This window comes from Trematomus bernacchii, unplaced genomic scaffold (genome assembly GCF_902827165.1).
Source record: "Trematomus bernacchii unplaced genomic scaffold, fTreBer1.1, whole genome shotgun sequence".
Classification (NCBI taxonomy): domain Eukaryota; kingdom Metazoa; phylum Chordata; class Actinopteri; order Perciformes; family Nototheniidae; genus Trematomus; species Trematomus bernacchii.
In genome coordinates, this window is record NW_022987739.1 from 3,772,623 (window position 1) to 3,797,996 (window position 25,374).

Here is a 25,374-nt window from a genome sequence, read left to right on the forward strand (position 1 = left end):
ACATCTGTTCAAAGACACTCGAGGCCCTGATACACACAGACAGCACACTGTGTGGCCTCATGGTCAAGTATAAATGTATTTTCACTAACATTTTATTCTAATTGGGGCAACATGTGAAAAAGGTTTCCGCTTTATTTCCCCCTATAAAAGCCTCAATCCTCTGATAGTCACAAACCTACTTTTGATTCTCCAGTTCAAGGTGCTGCTCTAGATGTTTCCCTTGATTGTCTACATGGGCTCGCTAACTGCTCCTGTGTCGTGGCTACAATAGGCATGTTGTTGAGTATGTGTGTGAAGGCTCGTTCGGTTTGCAGCAGGAGTGAAAAGCAGCAGCAGCAGCATGGGTAAAATGTTATGGTTACATCGTCCTTCTCTCTTCATCTCTGTCTAATCGGGACCAGCTCAGCACTTCAGCTTGACCTGATTCACCGGCTCGCTGAGTGTGTACAAACTCAAATACAAAGTAAAGACCTAGGCATGAATCTTCATAAAACACTTTTTTAGAAAAGATCATAATGGCACAAGAAGATGTATGTCAAACCAAACACTGCACAATCTTTAAAGAGTCTCTTCACCCAAATTGCAATAAAAAACACATATATCTTACTCCTGTCAGTATCGAGCCAAGTAGAAAGTGAATTTCTTTTCAGATTCTTAGATATCTGTCACTGGGATTTCTGCCTTTACTCAATCCAATGGGGATGAATGGTTTGTCACTTTTTGTGTCCAAGACTTAGACAAATTCCATTACAGAAATCAATATCGGTATCAAAACTGTTGTCCTGAAGAATTAGTTCCTATGAACGCAAAGTCTGTGGATTGTTTAACTGGCTACCTCGAGGAGGAAAATATAGCCAATCTGGAAGTGCCAAAAAATGCAAATGAGTTTATCGTATGGCCACTTAAGGTAAAACAGGTAAAAAAAGAACACTTTCGGTCTCCATAGCTAATTCAAGACGACTGTACTGGGGATTGGATTTCTATGCACCTTAAATGTTAAAATGATTCCAAGGCTTAAGACTATATGGGCAGTGAGATAATCATTTCCCAGAGGATGAATTGTGATAACTTTGGTGATTAACCAAATGTTTGTACTAGCTCAAAAATCCCAAATCAAATTCTTCTTATACTTTACATTAAGGCCGAGATATCCCATCAAACTCAGCTGAACTTGGTGGACTTGGAGAATGGTAAACATACTTTCTAATTAGCATGTAAGCATTGCCATGTTAGAATTTAACTACAGCCTCAAAGGAGATGATAGCATGGCTGTGGACTTGATTAGATCCAGTTTGTCCAAAGCTGTGATCACTAAAGAAAACTGAATTGAATTGGTTGGGGAGCCACACATCTCACTGACAGATATTTAAAAACTAAAACTAAAAAATCCCAATAACCTGTAATTGTGTAATTCAAATTACCTTATTCTTTAATTAGTGTAAATACAGTTGACTGTAATATTTGCTTTTAAACAAGAAATACTGACTGGCTTAAGACGTAGGAGTAGCTTTGTTTGCCCTCTTGCAGCCACTCATTTGTACTACTCCTGGCTTCTTCTCCTTAAATCTGATTAGTTGGGACATGGGAAAGAGGATGTTTTACTGTAGAAGGCTGTCATCAACACAGGCATCACTGGCTTTCAGAAGGCAGGGAGGGGGAGCTCTGCAGCTTGGATGAACTGGCCATTCGTGATTGAAAAACATAAAATCCTGCTGCAGGGCTTAATTTAAGATTCCTCTCAATGCACAGCTCGTGTGCATGTCATCGAAATCCAAAAGCTGCGATTTCTACATTTTCTGTGATATGTGAAAAGAAAAGTAGCTCTGAGGATGTGTGTTGACAATCTTTAGTTTTTTTAATCATCTTGAAATATGGCCATACCTGTAGCATTATCACAAATGAGGCCCCTTGTGTGTGTGTGCGTGTGAGTATGTGTGTGTGTTTGGGCTGCAACTAACATGGTTTATTTTAATCAGCAATTCATCTACAAGTTAACCATTTGTTCTATAAAATGTCTGCAAATAGTGGAACATGTCTATATAAGGATCACAGATTCTCCAACTATAAGGCCATTTTTTTAAATATTTTGTTTTGTCAGTCAATAACACAAATATACTTAGTTAAATATTATGTAATTATAAATAATAAGGGAATCTCTATATTTGATGGGCTGAGAACCATATTTTCTACAATTGTTTCGTGAAAAATTATTTTAAAGCTTTATCTATTCTCAAAATGAATTTTCTGTCAATGTGGTGTGTGTGTGTGTGTATGTGTGTGTGTGTGTATGTGTGTGAATGAGTGAGGCAGTCTGGTGTGACAAAGCAGCAAGCCTGGACCCAACCCTGGGTCTCCATAATAGAAAACACGACAACAAACACACACGCCGGCACATCCACACTCACACCATCTCTGAAAGCACATCATCCCGTTACATCTCGGGTGATATTTTAGTTTTCTCTGTCCGTGATGAATACCGGCAGCAATGTATCACCGCTATCACCTTCCCTTCAGCACTTTACTGTACAGTACAGAGCAGGCCCGCATTATGCCATCATTAAGATGAACCTTTTTAGACGGGGTCTGTGTTTCTTTCTGGGCCTGAGTAGCTACTGGACAGGTTTTGCGTTACATCCCAGCATTAATGACGGATTTTCAAAGTTAGCTTTGCTCAGTTGTTCTGGGTTTGATTACCAAACAGCACCAGAAGTGGAGACCAAATACTTTCTGGATCGTCAAAGGCAGCGGTGGGGAATTAAGGCAGTTGTCCCCTCGATATATTACACGCAAAAAAAACTGCAACTTCAAAGTTTCAGCCTTCTTATAGATCTTCATTTTGTCTGTTTTATCTATTTTTTTCTGATTATCCTGTTAGCCATTTCACTCCCCTATGATCTGATGTAACGAACAACGAACCAATCAGATGCTCTCCAGGATCTACTTGGATGGTATAACAACCAGCGGAGGCCCTCTCCTCGGCCTCCACATCAGAACCTGGGCGTCGTTGGCGTTGGGCCTCCCCATGGCGTTCGGTGGGATGGGCTCCATGCGGTTCAGCACCCTCGGCTGGTCTTGGTGCACGCGGCCCACCAGCCTGGCCCTGCAGCCCAGAGGCAGGCAGGGGTCCACCGCGATGTCCACCCTCATCCTCCACTTGATGCTGTGGAGCAGGATCTTCTCTCTGGACGTGGTGTTGAGCGCCACCAGCCATGTGGTGAAGCTCTGGTCTCTTTTGATGTTAGTCAGTAAGGGCGTGTTGGATTCACTGACCGGCACAGCCCAGGTGACGCTGGGGTAAAAATTGTCATTCATGCTAACGATGAAGCGGGATGGCTTGGAGGTGGGGCCCACAATGGTGACCGTCTCCGTTGTGTTTCCGTACCAGGGGTAGCTCACGCCGTCAGAGTCGCTGATGGCCCTCACCAGACCCTCTCGCAGCTGAGGAAGCTCCCAGCTCGACCTGAGAGGAGACAAACAGAGAGGTTTCTGGGTAACTGTGTTTCTGGGCAATTGATTCTAATCTGTAATTAGTGTCTGTGTTGCTTAAACCTGATATTGTGTAAAGCACAGTGGAGCAGTTCTACATGAGACAACTGCAGGTACAGTGAGCTGCAACACAATATCACTATGTCACCATGTTAAAGCAGTAAACAAAAGAGTCCAATGGAGGCGTTTAAGGCAGGGGGGAGTATGTGGGAGATTTGCAGACCATTTACATGCACGGAAACCTATATAACACACTACAGAAAAAAAAAAAAAGCCTAATAGGGCCCACTTATTTTAAATGTAATTGTTTCATGTGTTTCTTTTGCACTATGTCTTAATGCTTCTAATGTTTTTTGTAAAGCAATTTGAATTGCATGTTGTTTTAAAGGTGGTATAGACTTGCCTTTCGTTGCCTTGCATCACTGCAGCAAGGTTATACTACTGCATTAACAGTTATACTATTCATTATTTGGTATTATCCGGCTAAAACACCAAGGGTCCAGCATCTGTAATGTATGGTATGTTGGAAAATGTAATGCTTCTTTGGGTTAAGGGCTCTTGTATTGCCAAATCATGCATTATAAGGATGTTATCATAGGCTATCAGACATTTTAAAAGTTATTTTTACCAATTTTTGACAGTATACTTTGACATAATCCTTGATAGAAAACTAGATGAATAAAATAATCATTGGTGTGACAGCAGGAAACATGAGCAAGTCAATCTGGAAGCGATAGCAGCAACACTATTTTGTGTTGAGGTTGCTCTTCTTCGCTTGTGCACAAGGCTTTCTGGGATGTGTCTGAGGTGAAAGTTGTTCATTTTCATTTACAAGGGATGTAATGGAAGTAACACCATCATTTCAGAAAGGCTTTCAAATGATTTTCCAGACACAGGCTTGCAGTAGCCTCCTCTAAATGCTATCTAGTGGTTCAGTGTGTCAGTGGATTATCATCATCTCTTTGTTGTGCCAAACTCTATCTGTCATCTGGTGCTCCCCTTTCATGACCAATCCTAAAACCAACCTAAAGCTCAATCTCTCACCCCTAAACCCACCAACGCAGCGGGATTAAACACCCCCTCACATATGCCCTCCAGATAATGTGTGTGTGTGTGTGTCGTTGGGGTGTGGGGGAGGACATGTCTCCATGGGCACAGTTTGAGTGTGTGTGTGTGAGCATCAACGTTGTTTAGCTTCTCTAATAGCAGCTTTTATATTTAGGTGCCAGAGTCACAGGAACAGAATCTGTCGGTGGGCGTTTGAATGAAGGAGGCTGACAAGCAGAGTTAACCTGCTGGGTGCACAAATGCTCAGTGGTGTAAAGTAACTAAGTAGATTTACTCAAGTACTGTACAATTCTGAGGGACTTGTATTTTACTTGAGTATTTCAATTTGTTGCTACGTTGTACTTCCACCCCTCTACAATTTAGAGGTAAATCGTGTACACTACTACATGTATTTAATGCCTTTAGTTACTTCGCTCATTTGGATTAATAATGTGAAATATTAACACTTAAAATACTTTAGTTACATCTAGAGTTACATTCACAAGATACCCTGCAGTATACAAAGTGATTAAAATTAGCTCTACTTTTACCAGCTTTGATAAACACATTAATGTATCAATAATTATAATAAAAACATATAATATATATTATTCTGAAATGGATACATCTGCATAATGAGTACTTTTACTTATGGTACTCCAAGTATATTTTGATGCTTATAATTTTGTACTTTTACTTAAGCAACATTTTGATTGCACGACTAAATTGTAGCAGACACTCTGGTACTTGTACTTTTACTACAGGTACAAGATCTGAGTACTTTCTCGTCCTCTGCAAATGCTCCTCTAATGCAATTCAGCGTGTAAAGATACACAGTGTACAAGCATGCATACCAAACTCTGAAAACACGTCACAGGGATGCAATTGGCACATAGGTGATACAAGTGTAAACTCACATGCCAACGTCTCCATAGGTGTTGTAAAACTCCATCTGTGTGCACGCCTGGATCCAGCCCACCACCCATGTCTCATTGCGCGGAATGGGGGGCATCACAATCCTCGCGGAGGCTTTGAAATAGGGCGTCTTGTACCGGAGCACTATGGGTGAGTTCTCCTCGATGACAGTCGGGCAGTGGTCTATGGTGGCGGACAGGTCGTACACCACGATGTTCTCCCGTTTGATGCGAGACTTGTTACAGGCGATGCTCTGGATGCAGCCCATGGCGGTACAGGTGAAGGTGAGGGTCAGGAGCAGCCAGGTGAGCCGGCCGGGCCTGATGGGGAACCGCGCTGCAGTCTGGGACTCGACCAGGATCAGCACTATGAGGCCGTGCATCAGATGAAACTGTAAGGCAAAGGTGGGTGCTACTACTACCTCACTGTAGGCCCGAATCAGAAAGGCTTCAGGGAGGTGGGTTCAATGCCCCTGTGCCTTGCTGATGTTTGGGCACATCAACGGGCTCCAGGGGCGCTGCTCCGTGGTTAAACCCGGTGTTCTGACCCCTCTGGAGCCGCAAGAGAAACACCCTAATGGAGTGGATTTTGACACATGTATGATTGTATCCCCTCCTTTTAAACTGTCTGCTTCTGCTCTCCTCGAGGATCCGACCCGTCTTCGCTCCTGCTTGAACCCCTGCCAGTAACCTTTGATCCTCTTCTTCCTGCCCCGAGCTGTCATGTCACAACAGGCGTTGGGGGACCGGCGGACACCGGGGCGCCGGCAGGGGGACCCGGTGGTCGGGTTGTTGATGCGGCACTGTGCATGAGATGCTGCTGCTGCCTATAACATGAGCAGCGGCGTTACTGTCCGTCATGCCTGTCGACTCGACGGGAGGGAAACCCGGTGAAACGAACTCAATCTGGGAGTCCGAGCATCTGTGAGGTGGAAAAAACAGCTTCCTCTTGCAGAGTTAGACGACACAGGCGGGTCGTTCCCGATCAAAACGCGAGGGACAATGAGGTGCACATAAACCGGCTGTCAAAACATTGTTACAGACGGTGAAACAATGACATTATGGCTGTAAAAATATCAGATGAACAGTGTCATAGTAACCGTATATGCCTCTCGTTCGGCATCCTTGTTCGGTGGAAGCTGCACGGCTATGTGTCGCTGTCCAGCCTGCGTGGTGCTGAAGATGCTGAATAGACCAATCAGCGCAGAGGGAGACTGTAGGCGTAGGAGTGTCTGCACAGTAGTATCTCTGCGACCCCTTGCCTCCATACTGCCATAATGCTTTCCAATCTTGTAAACACAAAGTACACAAAGCCCGGATAAGCTGACAATGGATGTGATTTTGTTTTAATAGGGATGCAGGATAAGGAGCAACAGGTAGTGTTTGATTCATTTAAGACATGATTGTTGTCATCGTTAGACCTTTTGTTGTGCTTATTTGACATATTATTGTAAATACATCTCTTATTGTTAATGTATTTTGAGAATAAACCCTAGAAAGAGATCGGGTTTCTGATAGAGAAACTGATTGGTTGATGGCAGTCAGCTGCAAGAGGCTTTTTGACCCCTTTCAAAATAAAACCGTCATAGTCTGGCCAAAACAATACACCGGCTACATAGGGATTTTAAGGACTAATCCTTCATTCTGTCATAAGGGGGGAATGAGTAAGGAAAGCTCAAGACAGTGAAAGTCTCAAAACAGCTGCTAAATAATACATGATCTTGTTTAGAGCCATAGCCCACTAATTTTAATGTATGAGTTGCTACAACCAAATCAGTGTAAATGAGATAAATAATTCACATTTAAAGAAGTAAATAAATTGAAAAAACAATGATCTTTAAATCTATAAATAGACATATTTTCTATATGTTTTCTATAATAACACTGCACTCTTAATGCCTATGTGAATACAGTGTTTTTGTTGTGACCTTGATGCTTTTGCTCTAGGTTAATGGAGAAAAACTGCAACAGGAAGAGCACATTGGTTCAACATAATTCCCCCTCAAAGTTTAAATATCAAGTGACGTAACTAAAACAGATTTTCTCTTGCAAACAAACTCTACAGGAGCCGTTGTCATATGAAAACTTTTATTTTGAAATTGAACTCTACACCGCGCAGTGTCGTCATATCCGGGAGGCAGTGCATATACAGGCTGCTGAATCACACACAGAAGTACAACATCGTCCCGTTTTTATTAAATATAAACATGTCAATATAATAAACTGTTGGAACTCAGAGACAGTACTTTCCGACAGCTTACCATGGTGAGTATTTCATATTTTATACAACAGATACACGTTTGTGAGCCTCAAAAGTTACACACATGTGCTAAGCTAATCAGAGCTAATGGTAACTTGGCTAGTGTAGCTGAAGCAGACATCATATAACAAAACCTCTTTATACACATTAATTACAAAACACTCACTTCTAAAACACTGTAACGTTATTCCAAATGATATCAAAAATATAACCTAAGATCTAGTAATACAATTTAGGCCCATCTTTAAGAAAGAAATCACATTTTTTGAGAGCTATAACTGTTCAAAGGACGACTCGTAGTTAAGTCATTATTAATTCCCCCTGACTTTATAATTATACTTTAATAATTTACTTTAAATGATTATGTCTACATGTTTTCATTAATTATTAGAAATATGAATAGGATGGTCGATGGTGAATATTAGCATACAGGAAGTACAGTATTAGTATTGATTGAATGTACACTTGTTTCTTTATATCATTTGTAATATTATTTCGTTTTTTCATGGCCCTTGCAAACCCACTGTTATCTCCTATTTTTTTTTCTTTACTACAGGGTATTTATTGTAACATCTTATTGTTTTGTATTGTGCATGTTTCTGCTTCAGTAATGTGTTATCGTAAAGCAGTGTTTTTCAAAGGTGCTGTACAAATTAAGTTTATTATTATTATTATTATTAAGCTCTCATTTACTCTTTTAGTCTCCTTGATTAATTGTTCCCTAACACATTTCTTTGTTTTACCATCTTTCGTTTTGTCTGTCTAATAACTGTCTTTTGTTCTTGCAATTAAACAAATAAATAGAAAAAAATGCACAATAATATTGATTCAAGTAGTTGCAAACCTTTATAGCTTAACTATATTTTATATAATACTTAAAATTGATTTAAGAGAAAACTAAATCATGATAACCTGCTTGCATGTATTAATATCCTGGGTATTCTCTCTACATGTTATTTGAACTCTCTTCCTCATGCCTTCCTCCCTGTAGGTCCCTACAGACTTTAAAGCCCTGATCCAGAGGTTTTACCAGCTTCAGTCGGAGCGGGTGGAGACGTATCAGCTCTTTGACGAGTACGTTTGAATCTGACCCACTATTATCATAGATTTCAGGCACATAAAACAAAAATGAATTCTACACTTCATTCATCTCTGCTTTTTTATTTAAAGGTCACCTATTGTGCAAAATCCACGTTATGTCTCTTATCCATCACCATGTGTCCCCTCTGTGTAAAGAGATTCTGAAAGTTTCAGGAAAAAAGATTCTCTCTCTTTTTGTCCTGATCCATTTATATAAAAACCTGTCTGAAAATGAGCTGATCAGATTTTGGCCACTTTATGATGTCATAACGATTTGTTGTCTTGTGTAACCATTAGCCAATCACCAACCAAGGTAACCCCCCCCCACCTTATCACCTGAATCTCCTCCTAGAGCACCATTGTGTTCTTTTTAACCAAATATCTCTCAGAGGGGCGTGGGGAGTGGATCCTTATTTTCATCTAAAGTAACAGACAGAGAATCAGCACTTTTGAAACAGGGCTGAAACAGAGGGGATTATGGGATGCTGCAATGACCTGTTTGGTATTTGGAGCCAAACACTTCAGAGACATGTTTGTATATATTTGAGACCTATAATATATTGATGAAAAAGAGTATAATAGGAGACCTTTAATGTTTTTTTCCTGCCTTCCAGAGGACACGAGGCCTACTTGAGGACGGGGCCTCATTATGACTTCGACCACTACAGGCAGCTGGTGCATGAGATCACTCTGGCCTTCAACGGCATCTCCAAAGAAGTGCTGGACATTAAGGAGAAGCTCCACAACGAGTTCGACCGGCCGGCCCTCTCTGAGCACATGGACAAGCTGCAGAGCAAAGAGAAGCAGAAACTTGAAATGGTTTGTAAACTCAATATATTAATAACCTCTGTGAAGTTTTCTGTATGTTGTGTTTGTCTGTCATGGTTATGGAAAAACTGATGGCTGGATTTTAATAGTTGAAGGGTTTGCCCATTATTCTTCACACATAGAAATGGCCTAAAATGCCCTTCTACTTTATTAAGAGTTCAGAAAAAAGCAGTGTATAAGACAAGGAACAAGTATATAATGATATACTATGTGTACTATGTTGTGGGGTGTTTGACTTAAACTGGGACCCAATCTTACTGTAAGAGTCTTACACTATTAGTTGTCAATTTAAACTTGTTGTCCTACATTTATAAGGTTAAGGTCAAATAAATAGCAGATATTTAACAGCAGACACACTGACAAATACACTCAACAAAAACGACAAAAAATACATGCAGATGGTTGAGAGGCAACTCTGAGATAAAATACATTTAAAGGACAGTACAAATAGTTTCAATAATGGCAATACTTTTCTCAACTTGCAGTTTGTTGAATGTTATTAAATGTAATTTCATTGGATTAGATTTTTAATAAATAACAATATTACTGTATCACTTAAAAATTATAACCTACTAAAAAATCTCAAACTCATTCAAAAAGTCACTTAACCTGCCAAAACAAATGTCTTTTTTTCACACTTGAAATATACATCATGTAATGCCTCCTATTACAAGCTCTTACTTTTGTGTAATTCCACTGTTTCACCACAAGGAGGCAGACTTCTTATAAAATACTTTTCAATTCTCCCTCTCTCTTTCTTCAGTCATGTTTCCTCAAGGTCATGTGAAGGATTGAGCTCAGGTTATTACATTTTTAAATTATAAACTTATGGAGGAAAACTACATTCTACTTCTGAAAGGGGTGTGTGTGTGTGTGTGTGTGTGTGTGTGTGTGTGTGTGTGGTGTGTGTGTGTGTGTGTGTGTGTGTGTGTGTGTGTGTGTGTGTGTGTGTGTGTGTGTGTGTGTGTGTGTGTGTGTGTGTGTGTGTGTGTGTGTGTGTGTGGTGTGTGTGTGTGTGTGTGTGTGTGTGTGTGTGTGTGTGTGTGTGTGTGTGTGTGTGTGTGTGTGTGTGTGTGTGTGTGTGTGTGTGTGTGTGTTGTGTGTGTGTGTGTGTGTGTGTGTGTGTGTGTGTGTGTGTGTGTGTGTGTGTGTGTGTGTGTGTGTGTGTGTGTGTGTGTGTGTCCCCCCGTACAGAGAGGTGTTAAAATGTTATGCCTCGATGCATCCTACAGTCTTGAGCGGTCCACATCTGTTCGTTCAGAGGTGATGTGTAGCACTTTTGCAAGAAGTTTTACACTCCTTCTATAATATTAACTCAACTTCCTTTCTGCCAGTAATGTCATAAAGCTCCTATTATCCCAGAGTTCCTCCCCCGCCTCCCCTCCGTCCTCCGCTGATGAATGGTTTGCATAAATCTTATCTGATGTGCCTTCTCAACAGACAGCCAAGCTGCAGCTGGCCAGGCAGCGGGCCCAGGATCACCCCGAGGACGAGGACTGTCAGGAACAGATTCAGGAGATCAAGCAGGAGTAAGAGCAGCCATTACCGCCGTCCGCTTGCTGCGACAGCCTCTGCTGCGACAGCCTCTACTGACCCAGCCTCTCGCTCCCTATCAGCCTCCGCTCGGCTGCACAGCTTCCTCCTGATTCACCAGACCAGCCTTTGGTTGTAAACACGGCTGTCACTTTGTTCTGAAAATCTTTGGGGACAATTTTTTCAGATAAAAAGAAAATGTGCATAATACACTAGTAACGTAGGTCTTCTATTTTTAAACAACACTTTAAGACACATAGCATTGCTCTTCAATGATGCAAACCGATTCAATAGCTGTGTGTTTTGACAGAGAGAGAATATAAGACTTGAAGTATTTTATAAGCGCTATTATGCTTTTTGGGTTTTCCCTTTCCTGCAGGTTTGTGTGCATGTAAATGGTCACATCCCAAAGTTCCCTCCAGAGGGAGTTTCTCTCCCAGACACAAAATCCAAATATAAACCTGAATATTATCCTTTTTACAGTTTCTGATCAGTGCATGCATGTTTTGGGTCATTTTAGAATCGATTGGTTAAGAGGGTCTAGTGCAGTGTCTATGCCCCCCTGCTGTAAAGCGGGAGCAATGTTTAGTTTTCCATTTTCTACTCTGTCCCATTTCCAAATTGCACCACTAAGGTCCCCAGAAATACACCCACCAAGTTATAATCGACAAACTGATCTCAAAATGTTTCTCTTGTACAAACAATCCCTTCTTAAAGTGTTCTTATTTATAACATTTCAGAACATTTTAAACAGATTAAAACGTGGTACAGACAAAATTGACCTTTTCAGAAAGTGGTGTGAACATTGTAAATGGTTGTAAAACAAACTCAAATGTCTAACACAAATACTTCTTTTCCAGAATCATCAAGAACAAAGAAGCTCTGAGTGAGATCATGCAGGACTTTAAGTATGACTCTGAGGAGTGTGATTGACAGGCGGCTCCCAGGGGGCGGGGCGACTGACGGATGCAACTTCCCTCCTCCGACTCCTCAGCTCGTATCGATCCTCTGACTCCACCCTGCCGGCTGCTGCAGGCTCTGTGTGTTTCTATCTGGGCTCATGTGTTTGTGTTAACGCACGCCTCAGCAGAATAGGACTTTTGTAAATAAATACTCTATAAGGTGAAATAATTCCTGGAGGCTCATCCTATGTCGCCATCTTTGTTTACTTGATGAATTGTATTAATTCTTTTTTTAAATAAAAAGAGAAGTTTGACTTTTTAATGTGTTATACATAACATACATTATTTCAGAGGCACTATTGGTGCGTTACAAGAATATAACTTAGATGAAAAAACATTTAAATATGCAGTTGTAAAAATATAAACAGTAGGAAAATGTCTTCAAACAAATGGTGTACTACACCAGAGTATAAACATTTTACACAAACTGATCCTTAATTCAAAGGAATACATTTAAACACTTGCTGCAGTTAAGAAATATCCAAATGTAACTATATGAAAGGTTTGTGCTGCTACATTTTCATGGCTCGCCAATTGATGTCTAATTACGGACAGATTTGGTCGGCGGAAATGGCAGAAAAAGGACAGCATTGTCTGACTTCAGTGATCCTCCACTCGGGCCCTTTAAACTGAAGTTAAGTCTGTCTGACAAACACTGCAGTATCACTCAGTCGGGGCCGATGACCCCTCACTCAGCTGGGGGCCCACACTGAGTTATCCCTCTGTGTTTCTTGATGCTGTTCTTGTATTAAAACTCCACAGTGGTGCTGAGCGGCGCTGCTATGAATTATCGTCTTGAAGAATCTGAAAAGACAAAAGCAGATGGTTCACAGTGTGATAATTCAACAGGAAAAACCATGTCATTTACAATGATCACGATTATTACTCTGTCTGGCTGCCTCTTTTTTCACTTCTTTTTTTGCATCATCTCTTTCTTATTCTCGGCGTAGCGCCCCCCCTGCTACCTTTCTCTCAAGGTAATCAATGGGAAGCTGTCACGGTTTGTGAACAAAGACATTATTCAGGTGACAGCGTGTGCCCGGCAAAGCACAAAAACCTGCTGAGCTAATTGAGTCAGGTAGAGTGAGGGCTTCTGTGAGTTCAAGGACTGAAAGCAGAGGATTTGGCTGAAGGATCTGAGCTCCTCACAAAGTCACGGAAGATGCTGCGGCTCCGCGTGCCATTTGTCCCGAGTTAGTTTAGTTGAAAGGGCTCCTCACGCCGAGAGAAAACAAAGAGAACACATTACAGTCGGCCATTAAAAACATTTGCATGCTTGTTTCTCTTTGTTGTGGTCATCAGATGAAGATCAGGAGTTGCTCGTTAAAATAGGAAATAAAACCAGAGTGCATCTACTTAAATCCTCCCATTTCTGGGCCTGTAAAGTCAAAACCGCACATTTCTACCTAATCATTAGGTTTGAAATGAAACTTCACAGAGACAGCACGTTTAACAGAAATCAGTCCTCTCTGTGTTTGTAAAAATGTTGATCATAAGGCAGAAATGCAGGGTCTGAAATCCATTTCAAGACTGATTTAGAGCTTGGTAGAGCTGGTGGTCCGTGTTCCCCTCAATCTCCCCCTTCTAAATTCATCTCAAATAAAGTCTACACCGGCCCAAAACATTGTAATGGCCTCTACCAAGAACGAAGGTTTGACTCTCAAGCCAGCAGGAGTTTCAGACAATACCACTCTCAAAGATTTCTTTAAAAAAAAAAAAAGACTTCAATGCAGCAGTGGCTATTTGTGTGTGTGTGTGTGTGTGTGTGTGTGTCGGGGGGGGGGGGGAAATCAGTCCTCTCTGTTTTGGTAAAACTGCTGATCACATGGCAGCAATTAAGTTCATGAATTCAATGTGGGTGTAAATAATAGAGAGGTTTTGCTTACCTACCTTGTTGCGTGTTTTGTGTGTTTTCTGCAGCCACACCCTCCACTGGTCGTACAGTTTGATTGACATGCCGCTGCAGCCGGACGCATGCTTGCGGACCCAGCCGAAGAACTGCTTGAGTTCCCGCCGCAGGGTGGAGTTCTGCTCACCGGGCTTCGGATCGCAGGAGCCGCTCTGCAGCCTCTCTGTTAAAGGAGGAGGGAAGGGAGAGGGGGATGGGGGGTGAGACAGAGGAGAGAGTGCAAGGGATAAAAGGATGAGGTGAGAAAGAGGAGGGAGGATGAGAGAAGAGCCTCAAGGTTATAGTTAGGACAAGTGTCAGTGCAAGGTGTATAGATTATGCACCGACTGCAAACACTTCATGTGTCAGCATTAATGTATCGAGATGGTTTTTTTGGCCCTTTTTTCCCCAAAAATATGATGTCATGCTGTTAACATTAACTGGGCTTAAAACACCAAAGAAAAATAAACATAAAAATCCATCTAAAAAACTAAAATATATATTTTTGCAAATACATTCTAATAACTTGATCTGCTGACACCTCATCTAGCACTACATTGCCATCTGTCAGATACTTTGGCTAACTGAAAAAACAATGACAGCTTTACTTACAAGTTGTCAAATGTTAGCATAGCTAGCTAACACCTAAGATGGTTTCTTGTTGTTGAGTTTGAGTCTTTATGGTTTATGCAGTATAAGTGGATAAAAGCATCAGCTAAATATAATGATAAACATAAGCTTGTAAGCATTGTCATTTGGAGCATGTTAGCATTCTGAGCTTAGCATTAAGCTAACAGGGACTTAGCATTGCTGTAGACCTATATTATACAGTCTATACTGTAGAGACTCTTGTTTGTTAGTATGCTGTAGACCAGGGGGCATTTGCGCTTCAGATGAGGTGAGGCCCCCTCATAACTGCATGAACCCGTATGGCACAATACAACTCAGACTGGCTTACCTGTACATCAATCAAGTGGCAAATGCCATAGTAAGGATGGATGATAGGCTAACTTTAAAAAAACGTCAATGCCATGCGATCTACCCACACTACCTTTGCGATCGACCGGTCGATCGCGATCGACGTATTGGGCACCCCTGCTGTAGACTCTTCTCGATGTCAATCCTATAAATGTTTAGCCTATAAAATGGAAAACCAACATCGATCTCAACTCACCAGAGGTCATAGTTTTTAGTAGGACAGAAATAACACTTATGTAATACCAGTCTCAAGCCTTGATATTATGCTCTGGCGTATTATTAAATAGGAATTTAATCAAGAAACCTAGCATGCCTCTCGCATCTCTGCTTGCTTCTGGTAAAAACTGTTGCCGAGTGAACATTTATGATGATTCATGTTGCTTGATTGAACAAAACGAGATGAAAACAGTTTCACATAAAAATGAATGTTTCTCAGTTTATAAAATGAGAATCTGTGATATACCCTACTTTTATTTCTCACTGACAGTCGTCTCCTACAATCAATGCCTAATGGCAAACAGCAGAGCCGGATAACGACTTCCTCCCTCTGGAGAGTAAATACTTCTCAAGACCTATGCAACTCATTATCTGCTCGCAAACCTGCTTCCACTCAAGCTTTATAGGCCCTGTGTGAGCCGGGACAGACAAGCAGCTTTTTAACTTGATCAATCTTTGAAGCGGACGACAAAAATCTATCAAAATGTCCCCCTGGCTTTTTGCAGTTTCCTTCTAATCCTCTGCTGGGAGATCTGTATCAAGCCATCCAGCCCATTGATGTTTGCTTTCTCCTTCGTCCCATGCGGTTTGGATCGCCTTGTTCCGGATGTTTGAAACAAGGATAATGACATTGTTTTTCTCTGGCTTTAATTGGCAATGAAAGGTTGATTATTAGAAAAGGAACAAATGGTCAAGTTTTGTGGGCATCACAGAGGTTTGGGAGGAATTTAAAAGCCATTTAAGACACGAGACAGACGATGAAAGGAAAGACATTTGGTGGGTTTTGTATAACATTTCTCAGTTTTCCCTCTGAGATGTTCTCACCGCTGATGGGAGTGGAGGCGGCGGCCGGATGGCTCCAGTCACTCCAGATGCCGGGCTTCCTGGAGCCATAGATGCCCACTGGGTTGCATCTCACCTGGACAAAATAAACGGTCCCGGGTCGGAGGCCTGCCAGCCGACATGACGTCTGGTTACCAACATCATCCACCACCTGCGAGCGGGAACAAAACCACAGAGAAGATGTGTTAGAAATGGGTAATATTATCCTCAACTAAATGATATCTTTCTTTCATGCACAGATGAAAATGATATTTCATTTGTTATGAGCTTTTTATTGATTGTTTTTGCACATAAATTGAAAAGGGAAAAAAAGCAGTTGCAGGTGTCATGTTACAGCAGTACAATGCAAAACACAACAACATACCATACATTGCCACTTGGTCATATTTTTTGCATTTGACATAAAAACCTCACCTTTCAGGTCTGAATATAACAAATAAATAAAGAAGGAAAATGTGTTATGTGTTATGTCGGGATATCTGGAAAGGTAATTATCTTTCCATAGGCAAGGAAAGTTTGTTGGAAGAGCTTTTTATGCATTTTAAATGTAGTCAAATGTACAGTATGTCAAATATTTGTAAACGCTTATAATTGAACTTATTCTGTATTGAATCGAGCACTCTAAGATGTACCTGCACAGACGAGACGAAAAGCTGTGGGCAGGGAACTTCAAATGAGATTTCTAAAGAATAAAAGTTTTCCACTACTACTGCACTTTTGGATGAAAGCCAGCGTTCAAAATGTCCCTGCAAAGACTCGAGCAGCAGTCAGGGGTTTGCACGCTCGTATTATTTGCTTTGAAATGAAAGCACATGCGGGAGACTGGAGATGCAGCAACTTTTATGTTCATCATTTAATGGCTCAGTCAATGCTGCACCTCCAATATTTCCACAGCTGCCTCAGAGGTGTCGTAGCTACAGAGGAAGCGTGTGTAGGCTGCAAGTTTGTGTGTGTGTGTGTGTGTGTGTGTGTGTGTGTGTGTGTGTGTGTGTGTGTGTGTGTGTGTGTGTGTGTGTGTGTGTGTGTGTGTGTGTGTGTGTGTGTGTGTGTGTGTGGACCACCTTCCATTCAGAGCTGACCTCCAGTCTGTAGCGTATCTGGTATTTGGCCTGAAACAGGACGTCCTTGAGCTCGGGGGGGCTGGCCCAGCGGACCGTCAGCTGGTCCTCCAGGACGCCGACACGACTCACCTGCACGTTGGCAGGAGGGTCAGTGGTCACTGCGAGAACAAGGACAAGTGATCAAAGTTATTATGCAGCAGATGTACAGCAATCAGAGCAAGGATACACTGCAGAATGTGGCGTTTTGACACTGAGGGCAGAAAGCATCCCACCTCATCACTCTTCATGGTGAGGATGATCCGTGCAGAGCCATAAAACTGCATCTCTCCTACTTACAATGTTATATTTAGTCTTTATTTTCCATGTTTCCCTATGTTTCTTGTGTGCAATAGTCAGTCAACATTAATTAAAATGATCACTGATAATTTCTTTCTCTTTTTTTGTGTTTCTTTTATTTTTTTTTAAATTATTTATTCTCTTTCTACCTGACCTTGTTTCAGAAAAAAAGAAAAAGTCAGTAAGATTTATCATATACAATAATGACGGTAAAACTTTTTTGAGAATTGTTATCAAAGTTAGAAAGTCAGGAAAAAGACAATAATTACATGAATTTAATTAAATATTAAAAACGCAAGTCATACTAGTGCTTTAGGTATTAAAAAAAGGAAAGAAGAATGTGTTCCTCATATGCAGTTTTATATTATTCCAATAGGAATGCTCTTTTTGTGATGAATTATGCATTTTAGCCAATTTCCAACACTGATTAGGGTAAGCTATTAGGCTTATACTGTATAAGCATGAATTTGAATGTGTCACAAAAAATCTGTGGGATATGGAGTTTTAAAAAGTGGACATTATTGGAAGTGTTGGATCCAAGTCTGGATTTCACTGCTGCTTCCATTTTGAGCAGTCAGTAAAATCATTTTTTATGGTCGAAGCAATATATAATATCCCCCATAAAATTCTCACACTTTGTGCAGGGGAAAAAGTCCTAGCATACTGTTAATCGGTATATGCAAACATGCACACATTCAGTAAATACTTCCCAGGTGTGCGTGAAAGAAATACAAATAAATTAATCTGTTGACAGATTGAACATGAGGGAATATTGAACACAAGTAGAAACCCCTACCCAAACAGGACAGTTCCACATTAAAAGCAAGATCATTTAACTCTCAATTTTAGTCTAAAGAATTATCTTCCAGAAGTCTGTCACTTTTAGACGTTCTTGTACCAAATGTATGGGTTTGTAGCCTGCCGTTATATTTCAAATATCCTTTAACTTCCCCTCTTGTAGAGACTGGCTTTGGCTCAGATCAGGCTGTACTTCCTGTGCAGAGCGTGTTGTAACTTCGGTCAGAATTAGACTAAACATTTGACCTCCTGCAATAAAAGTCTGCAAACAAATCAAGTGCTTTGAAGGAGAGAAACACAGAGGGACAGATAAGAGGACGGCAGCACGAGAGACAAAGAAAGAAACGTATTAAAGAAGTTGTAAAAGTGTTTCCTGTTTGTAACCTCCTGCTTTGACATCCTTCACTGGTGCTTCACTGCATGGTGCTGAATGTTACTGTTTCTCAGCTTTATTTGTTCTATCGCACTCAGCTCGAGGAACAAAGGGAACCAAAGCCAGCATAAATAAAGCCACAGCTTATAGTTTGTGTTATTGATGCAGTGCTATGCATTATTCATGCTGTACATGTATGGCAGCACTCCTCCTTCTCAATAGCTCAGCAAAGTTGACTGTTCTTCAGTGTGCAGTGAGGATGAATGGAGGGAGAGGATGCCCAGCCACAGACAATAAACACTGGTTTCAATGTGCTTGAGGCCGCAGCATTGCATAAGCGCTGCAGAATTTGTATACTTCTATCGTTTATACATTATAACCCAACATTCTCGTGAGAGCACTGTGAAGCTTTAGCATGAGAGGCATCAGATGTGCAGTTAACTTTTACAACACAACAGTTTACTTTCTTTTTGCAGCCTGAACCCATAATGCTGTTACAGAGGCGTGTTGGAGGGAGTGAACCATAAAAATAAATCCCCATCTCTCCCCTAAAGAGGTGGGTTAGGAGGGCTGCAGACAAACAAGCCAAACAAAGGAATAGCAAGAGACAGGAAACAAATTAAAGGTCACCTATTATGCAAAATCCACTTTTTCATGTCTCTTATACATAAACATGTGTCCCCTCTGTTTAAAGAGATTCTGAAAGCTTCAGGAAAAAAGATTCTCTCTCTTTTTGTCCTGATCCATTTATATAAAAACCTGTCTGAAAATGAGCTGATCAGATTGTGGCCACTTTATGATGTCATAACGATTTATTTTCTTGTGTAACCATTAGCCAATCACCAACCAAGGTAACCCCCCCCACCCCACCTTATCACCTGAATCTCCTCCTAGAGCACCATTGAGTTATTTTTAACCAAATATCTCTCAGAGGGGCGTGGGGAGGGGCTCCTTATTTTCATCTAAAGTAACAGACAGAAAATCAGCACTTTTGAAACAGGGCTGAAACAGAGGGGATTATGGGATGCTGCAATGATCTGTTTGGTGTTTCAAGCCAAACACTTCAGAGACATGTTTTGTATATATCTGAGACCTATAATATATTGATGAAAAACAGTATGATAGGGGACCTTTAAAGAACACGAGAGGAAAGGGAGGACAAATCAGTTTCACACATCCTCAAATGGATCCTCAAGTGCTTACTCACCTACATCGAGGATGTCCAGGGTTGTGATGTCAGAGGTGGCCGAGCCCAGCTGATTGGCTGCCTCCACCCAGATCTCGTACGGGGTGAAGAGGGCGAGGTTGCGGGGGATGTAGCAGGAGTATCGCTGCTTCCCTGTGCTGTAGATTTCACACTCCTTCTCTCTGCCATACCACCTGCACAGAAACAAAAGCACAATGACCAAAAGTAAACTGCGATGTAGGTAGACTGAGTATATTTAACACAAGCGAAGCAACACACTGCAGCCTCTGAGCAAAGTGTGTGTGGCAGATGATAAACTGTACGCGGCACTAAAGCATGTATTGCTAGTCTACCTGAGTGCTGTGGGGCGAGGTGATCACCTGTGAGCTGCAGCAGGTCTGGGGCGCTCACCTCAATTTGTACTTGAGGGTGTATTTGGTTCGGACGTGGGTCTCACCCCGCCCCCCCGGGCTCCACCCGCAGCTCAGGTCCTTCGTGTTGCGGGACCAACACGTTAGATTTACAGGCTTTTCTGGAGGCCCTGGTGGGAAACAATGAATGTTTTATTTAAAAAAAGGCAGTAAAGGCAAAAATACGAGCCTAGTGTTAATCTTATTTTATTCTGAAATGAACAAGAGAAAACTGAGTAAGGCCAATTCCTCTCCATTCATGTGTAGCATTTACTCCATCAAGCAAATTATTATATTATAAAAGCTGATGAACTAATCAACTAATCTTAAAGCATTACAGAAAGGTATGAATAAAAAAGGTTTTATATAGAACTAAAAACAAAGAGTTGGAAAGCAGCAAACAAGGTTTTCATATCAAGGTTCAACAATTAGATTCTGTCAACAAGAGGCTCTGACTCTTAATGTCATTAATCAGCATTTTGTATAGAATCTATAATTACATTTAGTTTAAGGTGGAGTGACACTAGTTAGGAGCAAAACAATATTTAAAGTAAACAAGAATTTTAATGCAATCAGAGTAGGTTTGCAAGCACATGTATATAAAGTAATTCATTTTTCATTACATCATATACACACTACCAGCTCGTCAAAGCAAAGAAAACAAAGAAAATGGGACAAAACAACATTACTTCCTTTTTTGGATAATGTTTGTATTCATATGTTTTAAAAATGGCATTTAATTTCATTACATAACATACTACTACCACATCCTAAAAGCACTGTGCCAGCCTCCTGACTGTGCATTTTAACAAGTCATTTCCATAAAGCTCTGCGCAGACAGAATCCTTCACTTACTGCCCACATAGAGACAGGAGCCGGCCAGGACGTGTCCATCTGCTCCGTGACACACCAGGTTGTCTCCGGACTGCTGCTGGGAGCCGTTGAGGTTGTGCAACGTGACGCTCAGGGTGTCGGGGCTCAGCACGCTGTAGCTGCTGCTGCACACACTCAGCCCGTTCAGGGTCCAGAACAGAGAGCCGGCCTGCAGACCCAGCCCCGGGGCCAGCGTGCAGGTGGCCGTCAGGCTGGAGCCGATCGGCAGCACGGGGTCCTGAGGGGAGATCACTGCCACATCTAAGGAGAGCACACACACATGTATGGTATTACAATGGTTTACATTCTCAAGGTTTCAAGGCTTTTATTGTCATGTGTGCATACAGTAGCTCCAGTGTAGTTATGACAATGAACATATTAGGTCACAGGCTCCTCCAACAGTGCAACACAATAAAACAGATAAAATAGTGCAAGTGAATATAATAAAATAGAATATAATAGAAACAGAATATGATAGAAACTGTGCAGAATAGTCTATATACAGTAATTGGAATATTGATACATATGATATATGTGAGTTGCAAACAGATGAATGTTATGTATGTTCTTTCAAAAGTGCAGGTGTTTAACAGTTTTAACACTCTGTGCGACACTTTGTGTTATCTTGCTGAAGGTCATTGAAAGTTACCAAAGATATTTTTAGTTGTATGCCTACAGTACAATAAAATGTCTTATGTCTTAAATTGCCATGCTTTCATTGAACTCCACTCATTTAAAATGTCCAGTTTCCAGAGCCAAAGGAGATAAGACAATCCAAAATACATACATCTTACAATAATATATATATACAACTAGGAAAAGCTGATAATGATAACACATTTCAGAGACTGAAAGCTGCAGACATATTGCATTTTTTATTTGATGACTGAAATTATGAATGAATTACAAACTGAATTATCTTGTTGAATCAATCAACTACATTATTAAATGGAATTTATTTTTGTTGTTTCTCTGATTTCACATCTCTGTTGATGTGTTTGCAGCCTGTCCAGAAGACAAATACCTGTTCATGATTGATTCTGCTTTCACCCTTTTTCTTGTAAAGGTCACCCAAAGCCAAAATAAACAGCTCACTTTCTAATATTGTTTTTCTAACAGAAACACAATGCATTTTAATTTGAGTTTTTAAGCCCTCTCAACCTTTAATCTTCATTCATTTGACACTCCGTAACAGCTTGCACTATATTCTGGGTAGCTATTATTCTGTAAAGTTTGATTTGTTAAAGCATTAAACACACAGTGTGCCCAAATCTGTTGCCAGCAGTAAGAAACATTGTGTGAGGAGGGGGAGTGCGGCAGCAGCACTGCAGCACCACAGAGAGCAGGAGCTCAGCACATATTTATGACCCGGTAATGAAGTGGATTTATGGAGCCTCAGTGGGATCACTCAGAAAGGTCATCCTGTTGTCGATTAAATCCTTGAATACTTTTCCATACCACGGCCCTGCTTAGACTTTAAGTTTTCGTTTATGATTGATGCCCCTGAGAAACCCTCTGTTCTCAATGTTACCAATGGGCTCCTTCTTCTCAGAGATATCAGGGGTAATGTGCATCATTTTATTAACCATGCTCCAGGTGGGCGGTGGACAAGCTTTCCAACATATGTGCCACTGCGCTGGATGCAGTAGCAGATAATATAAAGATAAATGCACAGATAGGAACACTGTATCTGCATAAAGTAAGAGTGGCGACTGACCTTTGGGTCTCAGTGGGATTCAATATCAAACATGATGTAAGGTATAATATATACATGAAAAATAACAAACATGCATGTGTTTTCATGTTTTTTTCACAACATATATAGAAGCTATTTGCAGTTGTTTATCTCAGTCTTATGATTATAAACATCTGCATGATAATGACTCTGCATTTCCTTCATGCAACAGCGCTAATGAACAATGTTAATTTCAATTTGTCTCCTCAGCTCCATCACCACCATGCCTAATACGTGTTGTTCTTAGTCTAATCCACAATTAGGGAAACAATCAGTTAATCCTTACTCTCATTTCCATGTGTTGTCACTGGATCTGGATTTTTTTTTTTTTATAATGCTACAATTAGGCTATAATTTGTGTTAACACTGTGTCATTAGTTGGTTACAATGCAATCTCTTTAACACATTTTCGCTAATAAATAAGCAACAGGGTTGATTGATTGGATGATCATGAGACAATAAACATTTGTCTTTTTATTAGCAGCCAAAGAAGGTAGCTTTAGCTCTCCCTATAAATATTTCTGGTTGTATTTAAGCATTGTATAGAAATGGGATTTTCCTAAAAGAGCCCTAATTTAAAAGCAAATATTAGTGTTTTGCACATATATATTGCATATATGTCAGCTGATAGATAACAATAATTTGCAGAAGCCAAATATTGATACGGATGTTTGCAGTGATTTATAAAAATGTTTTTATGACATGAATTGTCTGCCAGAGAGCACTGAGAAGTTTATTGAAACTGCAAAATATTCAGCTATTATCCAGATAATAATAACACTAACATAATATTGGTATTTTATTAACTGCCTTATACAACTAGCAATAGTGGTCTCAAAATGTTATTAGATCAGACTTTAATTATTGCAATAACGTGTTGTGAAAGTTTCTTGATTTGATTGGTACTTCATTCGTAACATTATACAAAAGCTGATGTTCTTGTTTTGTAATTTTAACCATTAACACTTTCTCTACTATTTTCTATAAACATTTACTTAATAAAGATATCAATATCGCAAAATAAAATGACAAATTATAAGATAATTGCCATCTAATACGCATTGGCCGTTCTTGAAAATCTGTCTTGTGTGGTTGCCTATTATAATTGTATCTGGTGGGTATTTATTGCATCTTGCCATGTTAAAATTGTGAAAAAAGTTACCCTTATTTGTGCTAGTTTTAATTAAGTTGAGGTAAATGTTGTTTTGTTGGTTAGGAGCCTCCATACAGCAGCTCCCTCTGGGAAACCTTGATTACTTTATAGCTGACTGTTGCTTTAAGTCGACACGGTTAACCTCCCAAACCCTGAGGTGAGCACTGACTGAAACGCGGTAATGTCCGGTAGCGTGTATGACGGTTTAGTAAAGTTTGATACTTACGTGTTGAGGACAGCAGCTCATGTGGAACTAGCAGGAGCAGAAACATGAAGGAAAACATGCTTCTTTCAGTAACTTGTTTTCTCTTTCGGTTCTTTTCGAGTTCCGAGCTGACAGCGGGGGGAAGTTGGAGGATGAAGCCGGTTAGAGGCACTCTCCAGCGGCTCTTCTCAGACCAAATGTCGGCTCTTCACTGGAAGTCTGGAGAGGACTGTGAGTGCAGGCAGGCTGCAGGAGACACGAGGTTTGCTTCCTTTTAACTCCTTTGACTCTGCTGCTGCTGCTGTAACACTATGTTACTCCTCCCTTGTTTTCCCTCTCAGTCACACAAGTCATTAGTACACACACACAAATACCAAATACACACACACACAGGTTGGGTTTCCAGGTTGTTTTCCAAGAGACTAGGTGTGTAAACTTGTACAATTAAATGATAGGGTCTTTATTCAACAACATAACAATACATTATCTATCTATCTATCTATCTATCTATCTATCTATCTATCTATCTATCTATCTATCTATCTATCTATCTATCTATCTATCTATCTATCTATCTATATATATATATCTATCTATATATCTCTCTATCGAGCTTAGCTATATTTACTAAAGAACTGTACTTAGAGTACAGTAAAGCACATTTAAGGTAGGCCTAATAAGTATGCTACTTATACTTACATTTCTTACATCCACTCAATTACATTAAGATTATACACGCATATACTAAGCTACATAAATTATGTGTATAGGGTACAGATAATGAACTACAAGCCTACTTCAATTCGATATTCTTTATTGTTATTGAACGAATCAGAATTAGCTTGACTTCTTAGGAAATGACATTCAATTGCTGCATACTTAGTTTATATCAAAAACAATCCAATACATTATTAATATGTCGTTTTACTTCATTAACAGCCTTTTATTTTTAACTGACTATGTTTTCACTTTATCTGAAACAAGGCTTTAGAATATTCCTATAATGTGCAAAATATTAGATTAAATTACTTTATTGATCCCAATTTGGGAAATTGTTTTGTCACAGCAGCAACATTGAATCAATGCATCAACCAACAAAAAAACTTGTGTCGTCAGTTTTTGCTCTATAGGGTTATAGGCTATGTTTTGTAAGTAAAGGTCTTTGTATTGTATCATCTTATAACATATTGTTTAAATAGGATTAAAAGA

The 25,374-nt window shown here is 40.4% G+C and overlaps 3 protein-coding genes across 4 annotated transcripts; 1 reads left to right on the forward strand and 2 right to left on the reverse strand.

Annotated features, from left to right (window-relative positions):
- Positions 1-2,937: 2,937 nt before the first annotated feature.
- Positions 2,938-5,899, reverse strand: fam78bb (family with sequence similarity 78 member Bb). Its single transcript, XM_034146679.1, has 2 exons — positions 5,451-5,899; positions 2,938-3,460 (listed from the first exon to the last, which is right to left on the reverse strand). The coding sequence occupies exons 1-2, from the start codon at positions 5,828-5,830 to the stop codon at positions 2,938-2,940; spliced, it is 903 nt and encodes a 300-aa protein (XP_034002570.1). The 5' UTR covers positions 5,831-5,899.
- Positions 5,900-7,583: 1,684 nt separating this feature from the next.
- Positions 7,584-12,369, forward strand: rex1bd (required for excision 1-B domain containing). Its single transcript, XM_034146683.1, has 5 exons — positions 7,584-7,712; positions 8,699-8,781; positions 9,402-9,606; positions 11,056-11,144; positions 12,009-12,369. Exons 1-5 carry the CDS (start codon positions 7,710-7,712, stop codon positions 12,079-12,081), a joined length of 453 nt encoding a protein of 150 aa, XP_034002574.1. The 5' UTR covers positions 7,584-7,709; the 3' UTR covers positions 12,082-12,369.
- Positions 12,370-12,466: 97 nt separating this feature from the next.
- Positions 12,467-24,370, reverse strand: crlf1b (cytokine receptor-like factor 1b). Of its 2 annotated transcripts, none has more exons than XM_034146680.1 (8): positions 24,187-24,370; positions 21,055-21,333; positions 20,201-20,330; positions 19,811-19,983; positions 17,097-17,254; positions 16,018-16,186; positions 14,001-14,182; positions 12,467-12,914 (listed from the first exon to the last, which is right to left on the reverse strand). In XM_034146680.1, exons 1-8 carry the CDS (start codon positions 24,242-24,244, stop codon positions 12,891-12,893), a joined length of 1,173 nt encoding a protein of 390 aa, XP_034002571.1. In that variant the 5' UTR covers positions 24,245-24,370; the 3' UTR covers positions 12,467-12,890. The 2 variants fall into 2 exon arrangements, with proteins under 2 accessions (XP_034002571.1, XP_034002573.1); XM_034146682.1 differs by having other exon boundaries at positions 13,997-14,182.
- Positions 24,371-25,374: the final 1,004 nt, after the last annotated feature.